General features: G+C 33.5%; 3 protein-coding genes across 7 annotated transcripts in view; 2 read left to right on the top strand and 1 right to left on the bottom strand.

Annotated features, from left to right (window-relative positions):
- Positions 1 to 760: 760 nt before the first annotated feature.
- LOC100742065 lies at positions 761 to 5,477 on the top strand. Its single transcript, XM_012387535.3, has 5 exons — positions 761 to 1,171; positions 1,370 to 1,617; positions 1,721 to 1,903; positions 2,568 to 5,146; positions 5,208 to 5,477. The coding sequence occupies exons 1-5, from the start codon at positions 902 to 904 to the stop codon at positions 5,297 to 5,299; spliced, it is 3,372 nt and encodes a 1,123-aa protein (XP_012242958.1). The 5' UTR covers positions 761 to 901; the 3' UTR covers positions 5,300 to 5,477.
- A 2,654-nt stretch (positions 5,478 to 8,131) lies between these two features.
- LOC100741748 (rab GTPase-activating protein 1-like) lies at positions 8,132 to 15,871 on the bottom strand. Of its 3 annotated transcripts, none has more exons than XM_003490862.4 (17): positions 15,609 to 15,871; positions 14,593 to 14,774; positions 14,316 to 14,490; positions 14,044 to 14,242; positions 13,784 to 13,967; positions 13,345 to 13,710; positions 12,983 to 13,258; positions 12,741 to 12,909; positions 12,423 to 12,664; positions 12,172 to 12,360; positions 11,936 to 12,061; positions 11,678 to 11,863; positions 11,431 to 11,605; positions 9,034 to 9,224; positions 8,891 to 8,950; positions 8,631 to 8,822; positions 8,132 to 8,557 (listed from the first exon to the last, which is right to left on the bottom strand). In XM_003490862.4, exons 2-17 carry the CDS (start codon positions 14,764 to 14,766, stop codon positions 8,324 to 8,326), a joined length of 3,138 nt encoding a protein of 1,045 aa, XP_003490910.1. In that variant the 5' UTR covers positions 14,767 to 14,774; positions 15,609 to 15,871; the 3' UTR covers positions 8,132 to 8,323. The 3 variants fall into 3 exon arrangements, with proteins under 3 accessions (XP_003490910.1, XP_003490911.1, XP_024224563.1); XM_003490863.4 differs by lacking the exon at positions 15,609 to 15,871 and adding an exon at positions 15,461 to 15,602; XM_024368795.2 differs by lacking the exon at positions 15,609 to 15,871 and adding an exon at positions 15,254 to 15,425.
- An 833-nt stretch (positions 15,872 to 16,704) lies between these two features.
- Positions 16,705 to 19,761, top strand: part of LOC100741629 (protein FAM102B) — a 52,761-nt gene continuing 49,704 nt past the window's right edge. The window contains exon 1 of one of the 3 annotated variants that reach the window (XM_024368796.2): positions 16,705 to 16,926. The gene's annotated coding sequence lies outside the window, so the exon portion shown is untranslated. Of the gene's footprint in view, positions 16,927 to 17,846; positions 17,866 to 18,785; positions 18,949 to 19,761 lie in introns of those variants that run through there. The other 2 variants (XM_024368799.2, XM_024368798.2) reach the window with 2 other exon arrangements.

Raw genomic sequence — 19,761 nt, 5'->3', positions numbered from 1 at the left:
GAAAGTCGACTGTCGTTCTAATTTATGTAAACGATGTATCGTGTATACCATCGCTTTCTTAGAAAATTAGTAAACTGCTACCGATATTAATAATTACCGCATTATTATTTTAATTATTATATTAAATCGCAAATAAATTATAATACAAAAACTTGTTGCGTGTGTCATTGTACCCTTTCAATTTCAAGCATGATGCGGAACCATGGAATTAAACGATATAGCTTTCGAAATATGATCTTGTTTCAATTGCAATGTCGCATATATTCGTTTAGCTCTAACGATTTGTTTAGAATCGTTACCTATCTTTCACAGATCTGAGGCTTTCATACATCCTACCTATGCATCTAATGATTTCTTTAGAATTACTAAAGTTGTGGATTAGGTTTTTCTTGATTTTCTTGATATCGATGAAGTAATATTTTCTGAAATATTGTAAAAGCATAACATTTTATACTTCCTTTACGACTATACGATCTATCCTGTTCTATATTTTAGTTATAATTTCGTAAAGACTTAAACCTACGAATTTCATGGAACACCTTTGTCTTATTTTAAACCGGTGTGTGCCATTGACTAAATATAGAATAGACCTGAGTCTGCTGTCTATTACTATACCGTGTTAAGTCGATAATATCGCATGTGATACGAAAATGGCAAGGGAGTGAAGTGACCTCCAAAACGTGAGACACGAAAAAGCATCGCATGTTACATCTATCTTGTACCTCGTTTGTGGCGCTATTTTAGTATTGGCGCGTTTTGAATCGTTCTACCAATCAGATTGAATTTGGTAACCACCTTCAAAACAAAATAATATGGCTGGTATTACGCATAACGGAAAGTTAACCGGGATGCGTTAATAAAATTTTATAGCGATCAAAATCATTTGATCCTTGTTAGTGACATGATTATTGTGCTCATCCATGTGATCTATTTCTTTGGCAAGTTTGTATATCAGAATTATCGAAGCAAAAGACAAAACACAATGGATAATGATACGGTTAACATGGAGCTAGGATGCAACATTTCTAAAAGTGATTGTAGAATGGTAGATCCTGAGACACCTCAGACTTTTGAAGAAAATATCAAATTTTTCCCGCCGGCGTACATCCAAAGATATGCTGCTGTCGCCGATGTACTTAGTAGTGAGAGATATCGAGGAAAATTACGCAAGGTATTCCGCTTTCATATCTTCGCAATAACTTCACACGTGGATTTTTCTTTATTGCTAGAAATATACTTATAAATCTTTCGCGCTATTTTATATATGATATAATACCATTTATTTCGTATTACATGTTTGATATTTGCAAACATGGATTTAGCAAATTTTTAACAGATAATAAAATGACTAATCTCCTTCTTTGTTTAGATCGTTGACTTTGGATGTGCAGAACTTGGTTTTTTAACACACCTAAAAAATACAGGAGGCATACAAGAAATATTATGCGTGGATATTAATAGACCGCTTTTAGAAGCTTATAAAAGTAGAGGTGCTCCCTTAGTATCTGAATATTTACATAGAAGAACCGCACCTTTTGTGATTGAGATAAGCGAAGGTTGTGTTACTCAAAATGACAAGAGGCTAGAAAACACAGATGCTGTAATCTGCATAGAATTGTAGGTTGCTATATATCGTGTTGTTTTTAATTTTACTTTTCAAGCGATAAGAAACTCGTATAATATTATTTCATAGGATATAACGCATATTTTAACGCTTTAGGATCGAGCATTTGTATCCAGATACTTTAATAAATTTCCCTTACAATATTTTTGGCTATATCAGACCAGTATTGGTAGTGATAACAACTCCAAATGCGGAGTTTAATACATTATTCCCAAACTTTTCTGGATTTAGACATCCTGATCATAAATTTGAATGGACCAGGCAACAATTTCAAGATTGGTAATGATTTTGATTTTCTGTTTAATCGTAAATTTTTTATTTATTTTTACTGTATATACAGGCTGGTCTATGAGTCGGTCACCACACTTTGCGAGCCTTACCCGATGATCTGATAAGAAAATGTTTTGAATAAAAATTGAACAATTTTCTACCGGCTACAAAATACGGTATACAAAATTTCCAAAAATGCTTTTTTCGACCAAAAGTCAAGGTTACGTTATTTATACTTTTGTAATGTGCACATAATGAACATTTTTCTCCTTGAGACGTCCGATTTAATCGAAGTAAAATTATTTTTAACGGTAGCGCCCTTCTCGATTAACCATCGTTTCAATATTTAGTGTCATTTTAAGGTCATAGTATAGAAGGTCGTTATAAACTCGTATTAACATCAACTACGGCGGTATGAAATCAAAAATACGTGGCATTCATTTAAAGAAGTCAAGGTGATCTTGACTTTTTCTCGAAAAAACGATTCTTTCGGAAATTTCTTGTATTTTTAATTTGAAATTTGTAGCCGATTTAAAGGCGATCAATTTTTATTGAAGATATTTTTTTATTAATTTGTCCAGTGTCTGAAGTATTGTGGCGATCGATTCATCGGCGTATCAGCCCGTACATAGCAAATAATCATACATGTCATAAACGTAATTTCTGTTAACAGGGCTCAAAATATTATTTTAAGATACCCCAATTATATAGCAACATATCATGGGATTTGTAAAGGCCCAGAAGGCTCAGAACATTTAGGATGTTGTACTCAAATGGCTGTTTTTCATCGCGTCGGTGAGAAGGAAGAAGTGTATAGCCCTGGCATTGAAAATTTATTTAAAGTTGTAGCTAGATACGAATACCCGTTTCAAATAGATAATCGCTCAGATGAAGAAAAGATTGTTGACGAAGCATCGTACTACATTAGACATTTATCGTATCAAGACGATATGGAAGAAGAAGTTCCATTAAAACTAATATTAAAAATGTTACATACGTTTCCAATTACTATGGATGAATTGGAAACAATTTTAGGGGACGCTGGCTGGGCAATTGAAGAGCGTGAAGATGGCCCTGTTGTCTTAGTACCACCACCTACTACGTATTCTGATACTACAGTAGGTGGGCCTCTTTGGAGTAATGACATGTATGCTTCGGAGGAAGATGAGTGGAATATGGAATCCGAACAACCTATAAATTACAGCAGAGACAGACAAGAAGAATCGGACAATGAAGATTGGGACGTAGAATCAAGTATCGTTATACCTGCTATGTCACAAAATAATTCTACGCTTGAAGACAATACTTATCTTTATGACGAAAATGATGTTTTACACAGTAATGAATTTGAAACGACAAGAAGTGCCGAAGTTCCTGATAAATACAGTGAAATTAACAACGAAGGAAATATAGATTCAATACTTGGCACAGATAATTTCAATAAATCATTTGACAATAATGATCCATTGTACTTAAATGAATCAACAGAATTATCTGATTCTCCCGTAACAAGAAAACTTAAAAGTTTGTATATAACATCGGACATACAAGATGATGCTATATCAGATACTGCACAAAAACTTAATTGTACGTTAGATCTAGTTTACATGTCCCTTTCACGGGCCTCTACTTCGCCTGAGCCATATCTTTTACACGCCGTTAAGATGGACCAACAATTAACAAACGATAGTATATGTAATCAAAGCATGAGCGACCACTGGATGTTAAACAATTCGCTCCAACAGGAAAATATATCAATTAACACCATCGCAGATGTAAATGATGAAGAAAGCAAGAAATCATCGTTAAAATATGATCTTGATGGACATGATCACCTAAACGATATTTATTCAAATACATTATATAAAGAAGATAAAGATTCTGACAATGATACTAACACAGCAGCAAGTACAAACCCTATCGATCTAAATCAAATGCAAAGTATCCAACAGAGTAGTAATGTCTCGGAGCATAATTGTCATCTAAAAGATCAATTGCAATCAGACAATAGTATAGTTTCTGTTAATGATATTGTAACAGACAATCAACCACAGTTTACAAGTTCACCAAAAATAGAAACTAGAGCAAGTAGCGTGGGTAAAAAACGAAGATCTCTTGATTTCAAGGAGGAGGAGAATAATACTAATTCGTTAAATATATCACAGAAATGTCAGTTCACAAGCCCTGGTAGTAATAATAGTAGAAATGAGGTACTTTTACAAAGTAATATTGATACAAATATAACTGCTATGTCAGGCATTAAACCAAATACAATAGGAAAAAGGTATGGTAAACAAGATACTTCTATGTATCAGAATGATACGAAAGTAAAAAGTGGGAACGAGTTAATAAAGAACTTTGATCAAGATACACTTAATAGTAGCGATACAGCAACAATATGTCCTACATTAGATGATAATAAACAAACAATAGAGGAATTGCCTGAAACGAATTCTTTAAGTAGTAACAATGGCACGAAAAGTAACGAAATATTACAAAGGGAAATTACAGATCCTAGTGCTACAGAAAAGTTGGTAAAGGAAGAAAAAGAACTTCCTGCAATAAATAAAAATAACATACAATCAGTAAATTGTGATACAAAAATTCAATTGACGAAAAATTCAATTAATGAAAAGACTGATCTAAAATCTGAATTACATAATGATCATGATTTAAGGAGCGTTGTTACCGAAATGTTTTGTAATGATGCCAAAGATACAAGAGATATTGAGTCCACATCAGTATTAAAAAATGAGAAACAAGATGAATGTAACGTAGAGAATCGCGAATTGAAACCTTCTCCAGAAACTGTGGAAACACCTTCAAGTAGTTGGTCTCCGGAAGTAATAGATTCCGGATATCCAAATAGCGCTTCCGCTCAAGATATGACACAGGAATACGCTCTATCAAGTATAGCGCAAGGTCATATATCCGATTCTGAATCCCCAAATATAGCAGAAGTTCTAAGACCCGAAATTCCCGATGAGATCGAAGTTGAAAACGGTGATCTTGCAAATAATAACAGAGATGGTGAAGGTAATAATATGATTGCTGCAGAATTAAACGAGCTGGAAGACTTACAACCCTTCATTGAAGTACTGGAAAATGATATTGAAAACGAGAATGATATTTATGGTATAGAGAATGACTTCCCTATATGGTTGCTAGGAATATTAAATATGGCCAACCCAATTGATGTGGACATAGGCATGCAGAATCACAGGGAATTGATGTTTCCAAACAGAGCAGCAGGTAATTTTATCAGTATATGCAAATTGTCAATAAAGATAATGATTGATTTTTATATAAACAGGTGACAACGCAAGGTACGTAAATATGGAACGCGATGAAGGTTTTGATAATAGTTCTGAAGAGAATAGCGATTTAGAAAATAATGAAATGTAAATGATGTTAATGAAAATGCGCTAATGAATAGTGTCGATGACGATAATGAAAATGCGCTAATGAATAATGTCGAAGACGACAATGAAAATGCGCTAATGAATAATGTCGAAAACGACAATGAATATGCGCTAATGAATAATGTCCAAAACGATAATGAAAATGCTTCTAACCGAAATAGTGAAAATGAACAATGGGTTATAATTACACGTAATACGCGATATTGTTGAAATAATAATATAGATGATTTCACATATCACTTTACAATATGTTTGCAAGGTCTGAAGATAAAAATTTGAAGGTAATTATTTTTTAACAGTACATACATGTGTGTATTCTGATCGTTCACTTATGTTCCTCTTCTTTTCTTTTAAATGTAAATATATCTTAGAATATTGTAAAATCCATAAAAATCTTTCAAGGAGCTTGTTACGAAAGTTTCTTTTTCTTCCTTTTATATATATATATAATATAAGAGATGAATTTTTTTTTTATTGTCTTTTTTCTTTTTTTATCACATAGAAATATTCGTGATACACTCGTTTTTCCATTTAATCTATCGAGAAATCAATGTTCTTGTAAGTAAGCATAACACAGTATTTCAGTATCAATACATCTGTATGCGATTGTATACTAGTAATAACATTTGCTTGTTACTACTTGAAACATTAAGACGTCGAATTTAAAAAAGATATATATTTTCTTACGATTTTCAAGACTTCTCGTCATATCATTTTTAAGTACGTAAATAAGATTTGTGATGCGCTATTTTATCTAGATATGCTTTATGAAAGTTTATCAATATGTTACATTTCTGTCTACTCGCACTTATTTAATAAAATGCCTCATTAATTTATAACAATGTTTCCTGATAATATATATGTTGAAATCTATCTAAGACTGAAATGGCATTTCCATTTTAAACAAATAAAACATATCACATATCCTCTAATAACTTTTTTCAATACATTATTATATTAATTATATTATATTATATTTAAGAACCAGTACTACTAGTTGATATTAATGGCATAAGACACTTAAGAAATAGACAGATGATATCTTTCTTTATTTCAGTAAAAGTGGAATGACATTACAAGGTGTACAGTGATACATGTGTAGTAACCTAAAATCTTTACATGACTTGTTAGTAATTTACCTTTATATATATTGTTTTTTAGTATTTACAGAAAGTACATCTTTTGTTTCATACATCAGATGTAGGATTATTGTTAGCTATTGTACGAATTTCTAAAGTGATCATAATCTTCGCTTCGAACGTGTATATGATACGTAGTAAATGTTACGTTAACAATAATGCAGTTAAATTATCGTCAACTGGGAAAAAAAGCAAAACAAAAATAATCATTACCAATCTCTTCTATAAACTGTACGATGCAAGGTATTCTAAATCGATAACTCACAGTACAAGAAATACAAAATAAATTAATCAGTAATTCCATTAAATGAATGGCACTAATTAATACACACACATACACACATTCACACAAAGCTAGATTTACAAACTAAAATATCTTTTTAAACATTCTTGAATATTTACTCGGTCTTATTGTTCACGTAACAGAAATGTTTATTACACATTTGGTTAAATTCTAACTTCAAGTAGTGCCTTGACATAATTTATGGCCTTAGATCTAATTTATGTGGATTCTGTCAAAGCAAGAGACAAATGATAATTAATATACGTTTAAGCATCACACGCCCGTACATGTCGTTTACTGATTACGAATTAATCAAATTTTCAAAAAAAAGCAAAAAAAATGAAAAAAAAAAGAAAAGAGAAAAAAGAAAAAAAGGAGATTAAGGTAAACGGAAAAAATATTTTGCATTGTAAAAGACTATATCTAGTCTTATATTAAGTTATTTTGTTCAGCTGCCAATGTACCTGCAAAATGTTGCAGTATTATTTAACGTGATTATTAATAGCATCAGCAGACAATAAATTGCATATAAAAATTAAACAATGTGAAATGTTTCTCTTTCATGTAATTTATGTTACTCGTTACAATTTAAAATTAGTTGTAAGACGCATACATCAATAAGTGTCATACATATTCTTTAATCAATAGCCCTAGATATACCGATTAAAATAAAAGTTTAATAAAAAAACGCATATGTATTTATAATTTTGGAATGTCATTATAATAAATCCGTACAGAAAATAAATGAAAATTACAGAAACATTATTTGCTTTACATGATCCAATATACTAAATGTGGAATCTCTGATTTCCGCAGTCTGTTACGTCTGTTAGTTGCCTGAGAGAGAGAGAGAGAGAGAGAGAGATCGATAGATAGATCTGTTACGTCTGTTAGTTGCCTGATGCCTGAGAGAGAGAGAGAGAGAGAGAGAGATCGATAGATAGATAGAGAGAGAGAGAGAGAGCTATTTATATACAGTAAAGTCTATAATAGTATTTCTATTTTCCACGTCTTAGACTAGTTTCATACAAAACGTAGTGAACTTATCGCTAACATCTATTGTAATCTTTTTTTGCATCTCCATATGTGCCCTATCACTTAATCAATTGTTTAATGTAGGACTTCCAATTTCGTGCGAAGTTCCTTATTAATACATAAAAACCGGATTTCAAATAAAATTAATAATTCACAAACCAAGTTTAGGTAAAAATCAATATACTGAAACGATTAACAAATGTAAACAAGTAATATCAAGATTAATATCAGAGTTGCAGGATAAAGCTGACATCGCTAAAAGCACGCGATTAATAGTGCACGCGAGGAACCTGACGTAAAATATACCGAATGTATATTATAAACAGGTCAAGTAGAATACTACATGTAATCATGGACGTACATTGTGTATTCGAATTTATATTTCAAATAGGTCTTTTCTCGTAATATACGAATTCTTCCAACACTTCGCCTGGTTAAAGTAACTTCGTTTGAATAGACGTGTATAATATATTATAATTAGGTTTATTTTTCTACTTCAAAATAGCGTCCCTCGTTATATTTATGCACTTTAACTCGAATACTTACTGAATCACACAACTTCTTTAAGATTATCACGAGTCTCGCGATTACGGGAATGTATCAAATGATGCATTTCACCTCCGGGTGCGCTATCTCGTCTAAGATCTTTCATTAATGACGGCGCTATTACTTCTCTTTTATTCGCTGCTTCTTTTATACTCGACAGTGTCTTACTAAGCCATGGCCAGCTGTTTCTCGCTGCTTGAAGTTCAGAAGCAGTCGCATGCAATTGATGTGTTAGATCCTACAAAGGAAATTAATCTTACAAATGTAATTCTAGATAATATCGAGAATTAGTAAATAACATGCTTAATTACCTGGTTTCTACATTCAGCTTCAACATGGGCTAGCTTTGTTTGGGCTAACTCCAATTCTAATTCTCGTACTCTCTCCTGCACTCTGTGCAACATAGGATCTATTCGGTTTTCTAAAGGGTGTGCAATATCTGCTAATATATTGGACGAATCCATTATACAACTTTTACACTTTTCACATTTCGAAACCTTCGTCTAAAGGGTAAAATCATTTATAAATTGTCGTACAAGAATTCCATGAGAATTAAATGTTTTTTACTTACTCGCAATTCACTAAGTGTTGTCTTTGCAGCATTATAGTCATCTTCCAAACGTTGACAAATCTAAAATAAATATTTCATCTATGATACAGTACAATAAATTCAATAGTTTCATATGATAAATGTGATCATTTACATATACGCACCTGTTTGTATTCAGCAATAATAATATTGCTTCGCCTACTTTCCGCATCTGCTCTTGCTACTTCTCGTTGTAGCATTTCCTTGACTTGAACCAATTCGGCTTCTAATCTTTGTTTTTCCTCCTCATTTCTCGCTACTGTGCCCCGTAACTGTTCTACTTCATTGCTATATTCATCCGCATTCTCTTGCGCTTCTACGCCATAAGAAAAAGTTACACGTTAGCGTTTGAAGCAAGTCTATATACGTACATTTGTATGTTTCTGATATTTTATACAATAAATATTTATATTAAATTTATAGTTTTATAGTAGGATAAAAATATTACAGTATTTGTAATTGTGATTATGTAAGAAGCTTACAAATAAAATCTTACTCTCTATCAATGTCTTTATAGTATGGCTCATTCCGACAGTGAAACATTGGAAACGAATGACTTTAACGTAATTGGCCGACATACGATATCTTGAAAAAGCAGATACCACCACATATATTCTCTATGCAGAACATACCATGGCCAATTTTAAACTGCTGGCACAGCTGTTAAACTTATTAAATATGTTTGTTGCCTGCTATAGCTCATAAATATACAGATAATGCCTCTGATAGAATTTAACGCGTTCAAGGTATAAAAAATCGCGAACAAATATAAATTTACAGCATTTAATATATAATAGTTTTAGGATGCCCTGTACATACTCGTTATTACTGTACCTAAATAAGATGATTTGTGCGCGATAGCATATTTATCATTTTAGATAATGAATTTCAATATTTATCAAGCCTTGTAAGCCTTAACAACTTTGTATACAAATTCTTGCTAAAATTCCATTAGTATTACATTAGAGATGCACTAACTTGCAAACAATTTAATAATAATATACCTAAAGTATAATTTATTTGATTCTGTAATGAGCAATTGGTAAAATAAAAGCTATAAGCTTTCATATAACAAATATAAAACATTGCATAAAACAATTGCGATTAAAACAAAAAATGAAACTTTTTCATAAAGTGTGAGGAACAGGGTATACACAGGTAAGTTGACAAAATTAAAAACGCTATTCTAAATGGACGATTTATTTCTAACAAGAAAAAATAAATAATTTTTTTTTATAAAAATTGATATACAAGACAGTATACAAAGCAGTATGGCTGGATAAGCGCGAAAAAACGTTATTATAAACAACACAAAATTATAAAAATTTACAAATATTACAACATAAATAATTCAATAAAAAAATGAGTATAATTTTTGGACAATGCTTTTTTATAACAGCTGATTTGCGCTTCGTTAGTTTGTACGAAAGAATATCAATTTTAAGCATAAGAGAATCAATCAAAACAGAAAATGTATCGATCTTGCAAAGAGTATATTGCTATAACATAGTAGCTGTGATATTTCAGCCAGTCTATCGAATCTGAAAAAATTCTGTCCAAAATTTACAACTGTAATCTCTTATTACTATTTCGTCTTTCAAAAAGAAATTGAAGGGACCTCTTTGGAATTGACATAAAATTGTCTCACGGCAAATATACATGGCAATAAGAAAAAAATAAGAAAAGTATTTCATGATTTGTCAACTGGTTGAAATCTCATGTTTGTGCGTAACTGTTACTGAACTAATATTTTATCAACATATGTACACAGCTTGTGGTTAGCTTGTTACGAAGATTGACAATACATTCGAAAAATTATACAAGATTAAATGGAATACCAAACAGAAGTAAAAGAATCTGTTTATGAGTAGAAGAAATATTTCTTCAAAACAATAAATTTCATTAAATTTTTATCGAATATCTACTACATAATTCTTGATATACCAAACTATATTAAAAATTTTATTCCACAAGTTCGTATTATGCAATAAAATGTTTTCCAACAACGTAGATCATATTGTAAATATCAAATATTTTTTACAACTATTCACTGAAGTGTCTTTACAAGACTATGTAGGTGGACATAATTTATGCTTTGGTATATAAGCATGAAATTATGTCATGCAAATGTAAAATATATTTATTTCATAAAAAAAAACTAGATTGGAATTAGGTCATATTATAAGTTGCCAATTTTCTTCGAAATTAGTACTAGATAAAACAGAGGTATATTATTTTGATTTTCATTCATATTCTATGTATACTTTCATCGAAGTCAATGAAAAGAGTAGGTATCTAAATGTCGAAATACGTATTTACATTTCAATTCTAAAATATGGCAACAAAGACGAACGTGTAAAGCTTCAGCACAACAAAGTTAAATTTATGATCGCTCGACCATTTTTTTCATCTCTATGCAGACTATACATGCATATAAAAGAGTATTGTAGTTTGTATTACTTTCAGATGTACTAAAAATTATACATGTATTTGCGTGATTCAAACATAAAATATGAAATTACCTTTCAGTGTCATAAATTCCGCTTCATACTTCTTTAATTTCTTTAAGGTAACTGAGCACGCTAACTTCATGACATAGCGCGATATTTCTTCGTTTCGACAACGTTTAGGTAAATGCACCCGAAAGTATTTTAATATACTCTCAAAATCTAATTGAAGTAGTTCCTTTTTGCACAACTATAGAAACATAACATTTTTATAAATGATATATTCTGTAAAACGTGTTGCGAGTTAAAGACGGTTACCTACCATTAATAATGCGAGAGCAACCTGGAATAATGTATCAAGTCCTTGTAAAAGGAATACGTCCAGAATATGGAAAACAAGATAAAGTGGAAATCTGGCTGTAAAAAGAGTTAAAAACCATTGTGCAGCGAACATATGTGTTTCTACACCACGATCGCAAAAATGTTTATAAAGTTCTGGCAGCTGGTCCTAAAAGTACAATAATAATTGTAAGTAATAAATATTGTAATTGTCCGTAATTAATTAAAATATATTACGAACCTCTATTAATCTATTAAGCTGATAAAATCTCATATGAAGGTTGTCAAATCTATCCTTGTACAAATCTCTTAGACCATAGTCATACATTAACTTCACCAGAACACAAAAAGCTTGTTCCTCCGGCATCTATAAGAAATACCTAATGTTTTTCTTGTCATTACACACCCTAATAAATTACTATCAAAAATGCAGATATGCCTCTTACAAATGCCAACCATTGGATGCCAATTACTTACGTGAAGAAGTAAACTAGCAACTAAAAAGCTAAGTCCTTGGCAATATCCAACTTCTTCATCGTACACTGCGTACGCTTTACTTATTCTGTACAAAGAATCTTGTCCCAAACCACCTGTTTCTTTGAAAAAGTCATGGGCAGGAAATGTTCTATTAATATCTCTTAAAATAACACTCTCGCAACTGCTTTCCTATAGATGTAAAACAATATAACTATTATATACGTTTTCTGTCACATACTATTTTCGTTTACCTTAGTAATTAAAGTCCTGTATCTATCCATCATTTCTTGTGAATTATCGCAATTACTTAAACGTTGCCATACTTCTCCGCGTAGTGCTTCAGGAATACCTTGCTTTGTAAGTTTTATAAGAAGTTTTGGACGTTGTTCATTAACTTGCCAACTGTCTAGTACTTCTGCCCAACTAGCTAGTTCGTCTGCAGAACAATCTTTTGATACTTCACCTGTGCCACTTAACATCGGTTCATCTCCATCTGTCAATATAGAAATATAATCAATATACTTTTTATCCTTCTCATTAAATAAAATAGTTAAATATCTTATTTTAACCTGAGTCTATTTCCTCCTTGGGTGTAAGCGTGTCAATGCTAGTTAAAGAAGGAGATCGAATCAGTGATGCTAAATTAAGGGCGAGATTTAATCTGTTTCTATCCAGCTCTCCCGAAGTTTCTATACTTTGTACTTCATAGTGAACTTCCGTACCATCTCCGGATATTATCTATATAATGATAAATACGCATGAAATTTGTGACATTAGAATGAATAAAGAACTAATATTTTGGATGCCTTACTTCTTTTGAGTTAAGGTAAAATTGTTGTACAAGATTCCGTTTATTAAAATACCAAAATCTTTCATTTTGTGGAAATACTTTAACTAATGTCTCTATTATAAACCTGACGGGTTCTCGGATACCACGTATTACTAAATCAACAGCAACTGTCATATAAATTTTTCCTTCTCTTGGGGTTTCAATATTGAGAGTTTCTAAAGCTGGATCTGCAGGATCCCAGTGACCACATATGTTGTAACATTGTTTATCTTGAACTAGTGGACCAGCATTAACTTGCTACAAACAATATCATTTTTATTATTATTGTAAGACCAGAAGCATTATTGATTATAAATATCTGGCTTTTAAATAGTGAATGTTACCATTTCAAGCAGGCGCATATCACTATGTTTAACATTGCGTCCAGGACTAACAAGGACTCCAAAGCACCTCTCAACTTCAAGAGTAATTCCTCCTTCTTTGCTAGAAACTTGCTGAATACTTAAACACACTTGTTTAGCTACGTTATTTCGAAGTTTAAAACAATTTCTATCCTTAGGAACTATACTGAAACCTCCTTTTCCATCCTCTTCTTTTATTTCCATTGTTACTTCAAAAATAAATACACGAGAATTAGTTTTTTCACTTCCAATGTTAAACCCATTGAAATCACTTCCTGTTAGAGAGCTAGTCATCGAACGTGGTATTCTGTGGAAGGCTTTAGAAAAGCAAGCAGAAACTTGTCCTACCTATGACGAATTGCATGGATAATGTATTTTGATTAAAACTTGATATTATCATACAAAAAAACATTGAACATACTGCTTCTGGTATATCGCACCGGAAAACATGACACTGATAAATGGCAGACTCCAATGTATCCCCATGTGACCATGTAAAAGCAAAACATGCTGCGCATGGACCAACACTTTCACCACGCGCATAAAATAGGATTCGTTGTACTTCATAATGTGCAATTGGTTGTTGAGTAGCAGCATCATATAAACTATCATACAAACATAATGATACATGATGTACGATGAAAAAAACATTTTATTACTATTTCTAATAGTTGTACATACACAACAGAACCTTGAGAACTACTTGGTACAGAAACAGATACTTTAATTCCCAAATTAAGGGATTGTTCTGCATTTAATATGTTCATATTGCGCTGTATTTCACATTCTGATTTAGGCGCGTTTATCGTTGCCGATCCCAGGTAGGTCACCCCATTAAAAATAGTACATTCTTGTTGAACATTAGCCAGGGAATTTATTTCTAAATATAAAAAATGATATCTCATACTCTGCAGAATACCTTTTATGGTTGATAGAGAAATAATAATTTGTACCTTCATCAATATAATCTTCTGGTTTCATAATATCCTGTTTCTCAGATGCAACCATACAAGAACTTACATCATAAAATTTACTTTGTCCCACTTTTTTAGATTTTGGTTGATTTTGTTGCGCACTGCTCACAATTTTATAATCATTGCTTTCCATTTTTGAATCTTCTGTCAATACCTATGGATTTTTATCAGTGACTCAGATAATTATTGATATGCAGTTAAAAAGATAATGTACGTTAAGAATTGATATTTCTAAATAATATAGGTATGTCCAAACCTCACGAAGATTATTTTGAAGATCTTCAAAATTGCCGTTATTGGCAATTTTCAACATTGGTAATTCACTGATTAATGTTTGTTGATGTTTGCCATTACCTCTGTCATTTACAAATTCATATTCATCACTTGTTGCCACTGATTCCATTGATTTAACACTCATGCTATCCTCCATAACTATGTCTATAACATAGCATATAATATTACTGTGTTATAATAATGTAATGTATAACATATATGTATATATATACGATCAAATATTCTTTAATTTGATATTTTTGTGTAAAGATTACATGTAGATATGTGAATACATATATATGTACACACACGCGCGCGCACACATGCACGCACGCACACACACACACACATCTTGGAATATACATTCCAATATATAACAATAGATACATAAAGAAGAAGAAAAAATAAAGCACAGTAATATATGAGTTGAATTAATATTAACAACTACACACAACTGCATGATAAATTTAAAGATAAAACTAACTGCATGTATTCACTATACATAGAAGATGCACAATGTTCGCATTCTATTTAGAGAATGTCGTGAAATCAAAAAACAGATATGTTTCCCACAAATGATTGCACTCTACTCACTATATTTCTCGAATGTAATTTAATTTTTATTTTTAATAAGCAGAGAGTACCATTTGAGTAATAAATTCGGGAATGGGAATCCGGGACGGAAGAATTTCACTTGTGACAGAATTTCCTAACAATCGAGCGTCAACCTCATAATTTATCAATACGATTCATTCGAATACGAAGAAAATAATTCAGTGGATCGAGATTGATAAGCAAAACAAGCTTCGCGCGTACAAAGTTCGACACGGCATCGTTAAAAGCACACTAACTCGAATTCATAATGTCGATTTGGTTTGTCAAGTATTTCGGATCATCTGAATTGCATTCTTAAGCGAACTTATTGTGCCTCGGTTCTCGGTGTCGTACGGTTTTAGTTGCCCGCTTCTATTTACACCCCCAGCAAAGAACAGGGATTACCCTCTTGGTGAATCCAAAATTTGAAGAGACACCGGTGCCTCTTCTTGCGTTGTTGTTGATTAAAACCACGGACACACCCCGTTTCCACGATCCACGCATCGATCTACCCACGTTCCAACGATTTTTCCAAGTTATCGGTGAACATTTACATGATTTCGATCACGTCAGAAATAATTTCGTTTGACAGAAAAGGCAACCTTGGTGTCGGCCATTCGAGCACTAAGGTGCCGGAAGTCTGCTTTGTTACAACGAATTGCGAGCGAACCACCTCCAAGCGCGCAACAACTTTGAACTAACTTTAGTTACCGTCTCGCCTATACTTGTTAAGATTCTTTTTCTTAATCACATCCGTAGGTTTTTCTATTATGTAATTATGGAAGAAGAATATATATATATACTAGTTTGTGCTGGAAAAATATTCAGAGATAATACCATTTGAATGGCAAATGTGGAGTTTTTTATCCGATATTACTATCTTACCTATTTGCACATTAGAATAAAATAATAATGATAATACGGCGATAGCGAACGTTTATTTCAAACATTATACGTTCGATGATCTATTTATCGTCTATTTTCTTATATTCAATTAGAGCACTTTTTAAATTACTAACTTCAAGCACCTATAACTTAGTCACGTGAATAAATTCACATGCTGTCATAATATCTGTATACAAAATTTAATAATACATATAATTGCATTCAAATATTTATTATTCTATGTGACATGGTGCAACATTCTACTATGTAAATGACATAGAATCATCAGTTTACATTTAAAGTATTTTAAAAGTGACCGACTTGACGATAATACTTTTTAAATAATATTAATTCGTATAATGTCGTTTAATACTTGAATTTGGAAAACGTATCGACTTTCTTTCTAAACGTCTGTTCCTATTGGTTAAAATATTGCCCGTTATTTCGGAAGTTATTCGATGCTAGCGACAGAATAGTGGAACGGTTTGTCAGAAATTCTTCTGGTCGTTTTGGCAGTGACCAATCAGGAAATGCGTTTCGCTCACCGCGTGGTAATCTCGAGGCCAATAGAATTTCCGCTCGAATATAACTGCAAAGAGTCGACGACAGGTGGAGTTGCAACGTTAGTGAACAAGCTGATATCGAGACGCGTCAGTTCACAGAGGACCTCCGTTCCGTCGGATGTGAGGAAACTTTTTTGTCCGTAAATTTGTCAAGTTCTCGCATCGAGACTTTGTAATTTCGTGGTTTCCCGAAGGAATGATTTTGTAATCATGAAAAGTGTAAGACTGTGCGAGGTTGGCTAACATCGATAAAAGCGAGAACGAGCCGACGACGAGTGAGTACAATTCAGAGTTGATGACTCTCTTTTTTGCTTCTTTTTTGGAACGGGCGTCGCATATCATTGATAATTTCGCGGTCCGTTACGATTTTACTGGCGTCGGGATGTTTTCTTTTTCCGTGCTACGTTACAGTTTGACAGATACACGAGATAAAGCCCGTGCACTCGTTGGAAAGTTATCGGCGAGATGAAAGGAGAGGTTATAAAGTCAAGACGGAAATTGTTCTGCACCTGCCATCATGAGACGATTACTGTGAACCATCGAATCGCGTTGTCTTTCGAATCGTTTCTTGTCACGATGCGCTTCATCTTTTCAACTTGTGCCTCGAAATTGGCGTACCCTTAAAAAAATTGTTGTCACAATACGGTAGATCGCCTGGCGTTGTTTGCATTTGCTCTGAAAAAAATCGAGCTACGTACAGTGTGCCGACGTTATATTTGATGTATCACGGATAAAATCGTTTGACAGGTGGTAGAATAACGTATCGTTGTGTGTTATCCATCAGAAAATTCCGAAAATATATACCCGTTGATTTGTCACGGGAATAGACGATATATCGCTTGTTTATTGTCGCGTAATTTTATCCGTAGAGAAGCTCGATGTCTGTTCGCAAATATCACTGCGAATGTGTACACGTCGCTTCTACCCGTTCCTCGTTCTAGGCACAGAAACGAACGAAAATAATACGAAATCAGATTCGTACGGTGTACACGGTTATCGTTTGTTTCGCGCTTTTTCCTCCCCGCATACTCATTAGTAGGTTATTCGTGGCAGAGCATATTCGTCTAGCGTTCTTCTCGATCGTGTATGCACCTTCGTGTGCATAAACGGTGTGTAGTAGTAGTGACACGTGACAGCCAGTTTGTTTAAACAAAACACATCGGTGGAAACGGGCGCATCCGTGTCATTAACGCGGCGCACGAAAAATAAAACAGGTAGGTGAGATAACGTCGAGAGATAGATTTCGAGACGCACGATTCCTGAATTTTATCTTTTTCCGTCGCTTTTTATATAATATATAATATATACATATTGGCGGTTGCGTGTGATTATGAAATTAAACGATTCGTTCGTAATTCGCGATCTTCTAATTAGGATTGCGTTGCATTATTATAATTGCCAAATATACATTGTCCAGAGGGTTCTGTTAGTTCGGTCAAGTATTTGTAGGCGCGTGGGTTCGTTTAATTCGATTCGAACGAATGCGCTTCTTGTCCCGGGATCGAGCTTCGTCTATATAGTTCTATAGGGTGGTCCATCTGTAACGAAACTGTTACGTTTTTCTTTTTCCGGTATATTTTTACAATACGTTTAAAGTTACTACGCGAACTTGATAATACTTTTTTCCTCGACAGGCGATAAGTAAAACTGGGAGTGAAGTTTATTATTTTTCTATATCAGGCGGAAGTTAGACGCAAATAAGGAGGAAATTATTACGAGTAATTTGATAAAATGAACGTAGGTAATGATTTTTTGTAATTATCAAAAAATATTGTAGAATCTAAGAAAACGTTAATTGCTCCTTGTTGCTGTTATCGGTGATGCATCGATCGATTTCAAGTTGCTCTTTATCTTTGATCGGTCGGCGATCGAAGGATTTCGTCATTTGCAGTGCTTACGTGGAAACTTATTTATTGTAGAGACGATAACAATAAGACACGAACAATCAAAGAAAGGAACAAATCCGAAGGTCTGAAGCAGTTTCTAAAAAACTGCCTCTTATCTTATCGTTCTAAATTAAAACCACGCCTCCTTCCTCCGAGTATAAATATTCTAATATCATTCGCGCCAAGTAGTATAAATTTTTCCTCCGCATTTTGTGCCTTCAGCCTTGCTCCAGACTGTTATCGTTTCGTTGCAACTTCAGTTTTATTTCAGTGGATCGCGTTAAATTCGCTTTTTGCTCTTCGTTAACGAGCAACGAGTTCGCGTGTAAAGTTTTATTCGCTCGTGGACGTCGTTGTTGCCCTCGAATCAAAACTACTTAGACGAACGTCGTTCAATGATCTTGCACGCGCGTAAGTTCTCACAGGACAGATCAAAAGACAAACTTCATTCACGATCGTTCATTTCTCAACGCATTTCTCAACACGTTATAGTTTCGCGCGATTAATTAGAGACGTTGTTAGATTCTCTTTCGCCAACGTGTATACGTCCGGTTCAAGAAACTTATCGTTTCAAACTATGTCTCCAACTAAGATTTTTTAAGCCAAAGTTAGTTTTTACTTAACTTTACACCGCGTTCGATTTCACGCTATCTACACAGCATAATGACACGTGTATGCGATAGTATTGTTGGTGCAAACGATATAGCGAAAAATGACTTTTTGTACTACAAGTCGGATCGCGAGATTCTCTCATTCGATCCTCGATTGGTGTAACGAACCGAATCAAAATTGACAAGAATATTTAAGTATATGCTTTATTTGAAAGAAAGATGGGACACGCAAAGAAGCAGGGGATTGCTAAAGGAAAAAAAGATCATCGTACGAAAGAAATTGACGAAACGCGTGACGGGTCAACTCGTCTTCATCGGTTAAACGTCTGATCGATTTCGTAGCTCTGCTACGTCTGTCTCGCCAACTATACACCGCGAGTTCGGTGTGAATGGTCGGACGTGATTGACGAAAGAGTCATCGAGGGCCGTTAATACGTAATTCGTAGTATTAGGCGGAGAGCTGCGGTGGTCCTGTCGAGTGCTGCGGTCACCTACTTCGCAACTTGAAACCCAACACCAGGAAGAGTGTGCTCGTTTTCGCTTGCTCGCGTTCCCAGCCGCAATTAGCGTTTTCAAAACAATCGACGTTGCGCCGACGGCGACAGGTCTCGCG

The sequence above is a fragment of the Bombus impatiens genome, unplaced genomic scaffold (genome assembly GCF_000188095.3).
Source record: "Bombus impatiens unplaced genomic scaffold, BIMP_2.2 scf_0478, whole genome shotgun sequence".
NCBI lineage: Eukaryota > Metazoa > Arthropoda > Insecta > Hymenoptera > Apidae > Bombus > Bombus impatiens.
Note: the sequence above shows the minus strand (reverse complement) of the source record. Positions and strands in the feature narration are given on the sequence as shown.

Bases quoted from the DNA above. Each gene is read 5' to 3' on its own strand.
- LOC100742065 (XM_012387535.3), top strand. From the start codon at position 902: ATGATTATTGTGCTCATCCATGTGATCTATTTCTTTGGCAAGTTTGTA. The intron at 1,172-1,369 runs GTATTCCGCTTT...TTCTTTGTTTAG, and splicing joins ATCGAGGAAAATTACGCAAG to ATCGTTGACTTTGGATGTGC. The intron at 1,618-1,720 runs GTAGGTTGCTAT...TTAACGCTTTAG, and splicing joins GCTGTAATCTGCATAGAATT to GATCGAGCATTTGTATCCAG.
- LOC100741748 (XM_003490863.4), bottom strand. The intron at 12,361-12,422 runs GTAAACGAAAAT...TTACATCTATAG, and splicing joins ACAGGACTTTAATTACTAAG to GAAAGCAGTTGCGAGAGTGT. The intron at 9,225-11,430 runs GTAATTTCATAT...CTTATGGCGTAG, and splicing joins GGAATTTATGACACTGAAAG to AAGCGCAAGAGAATGCGGAT.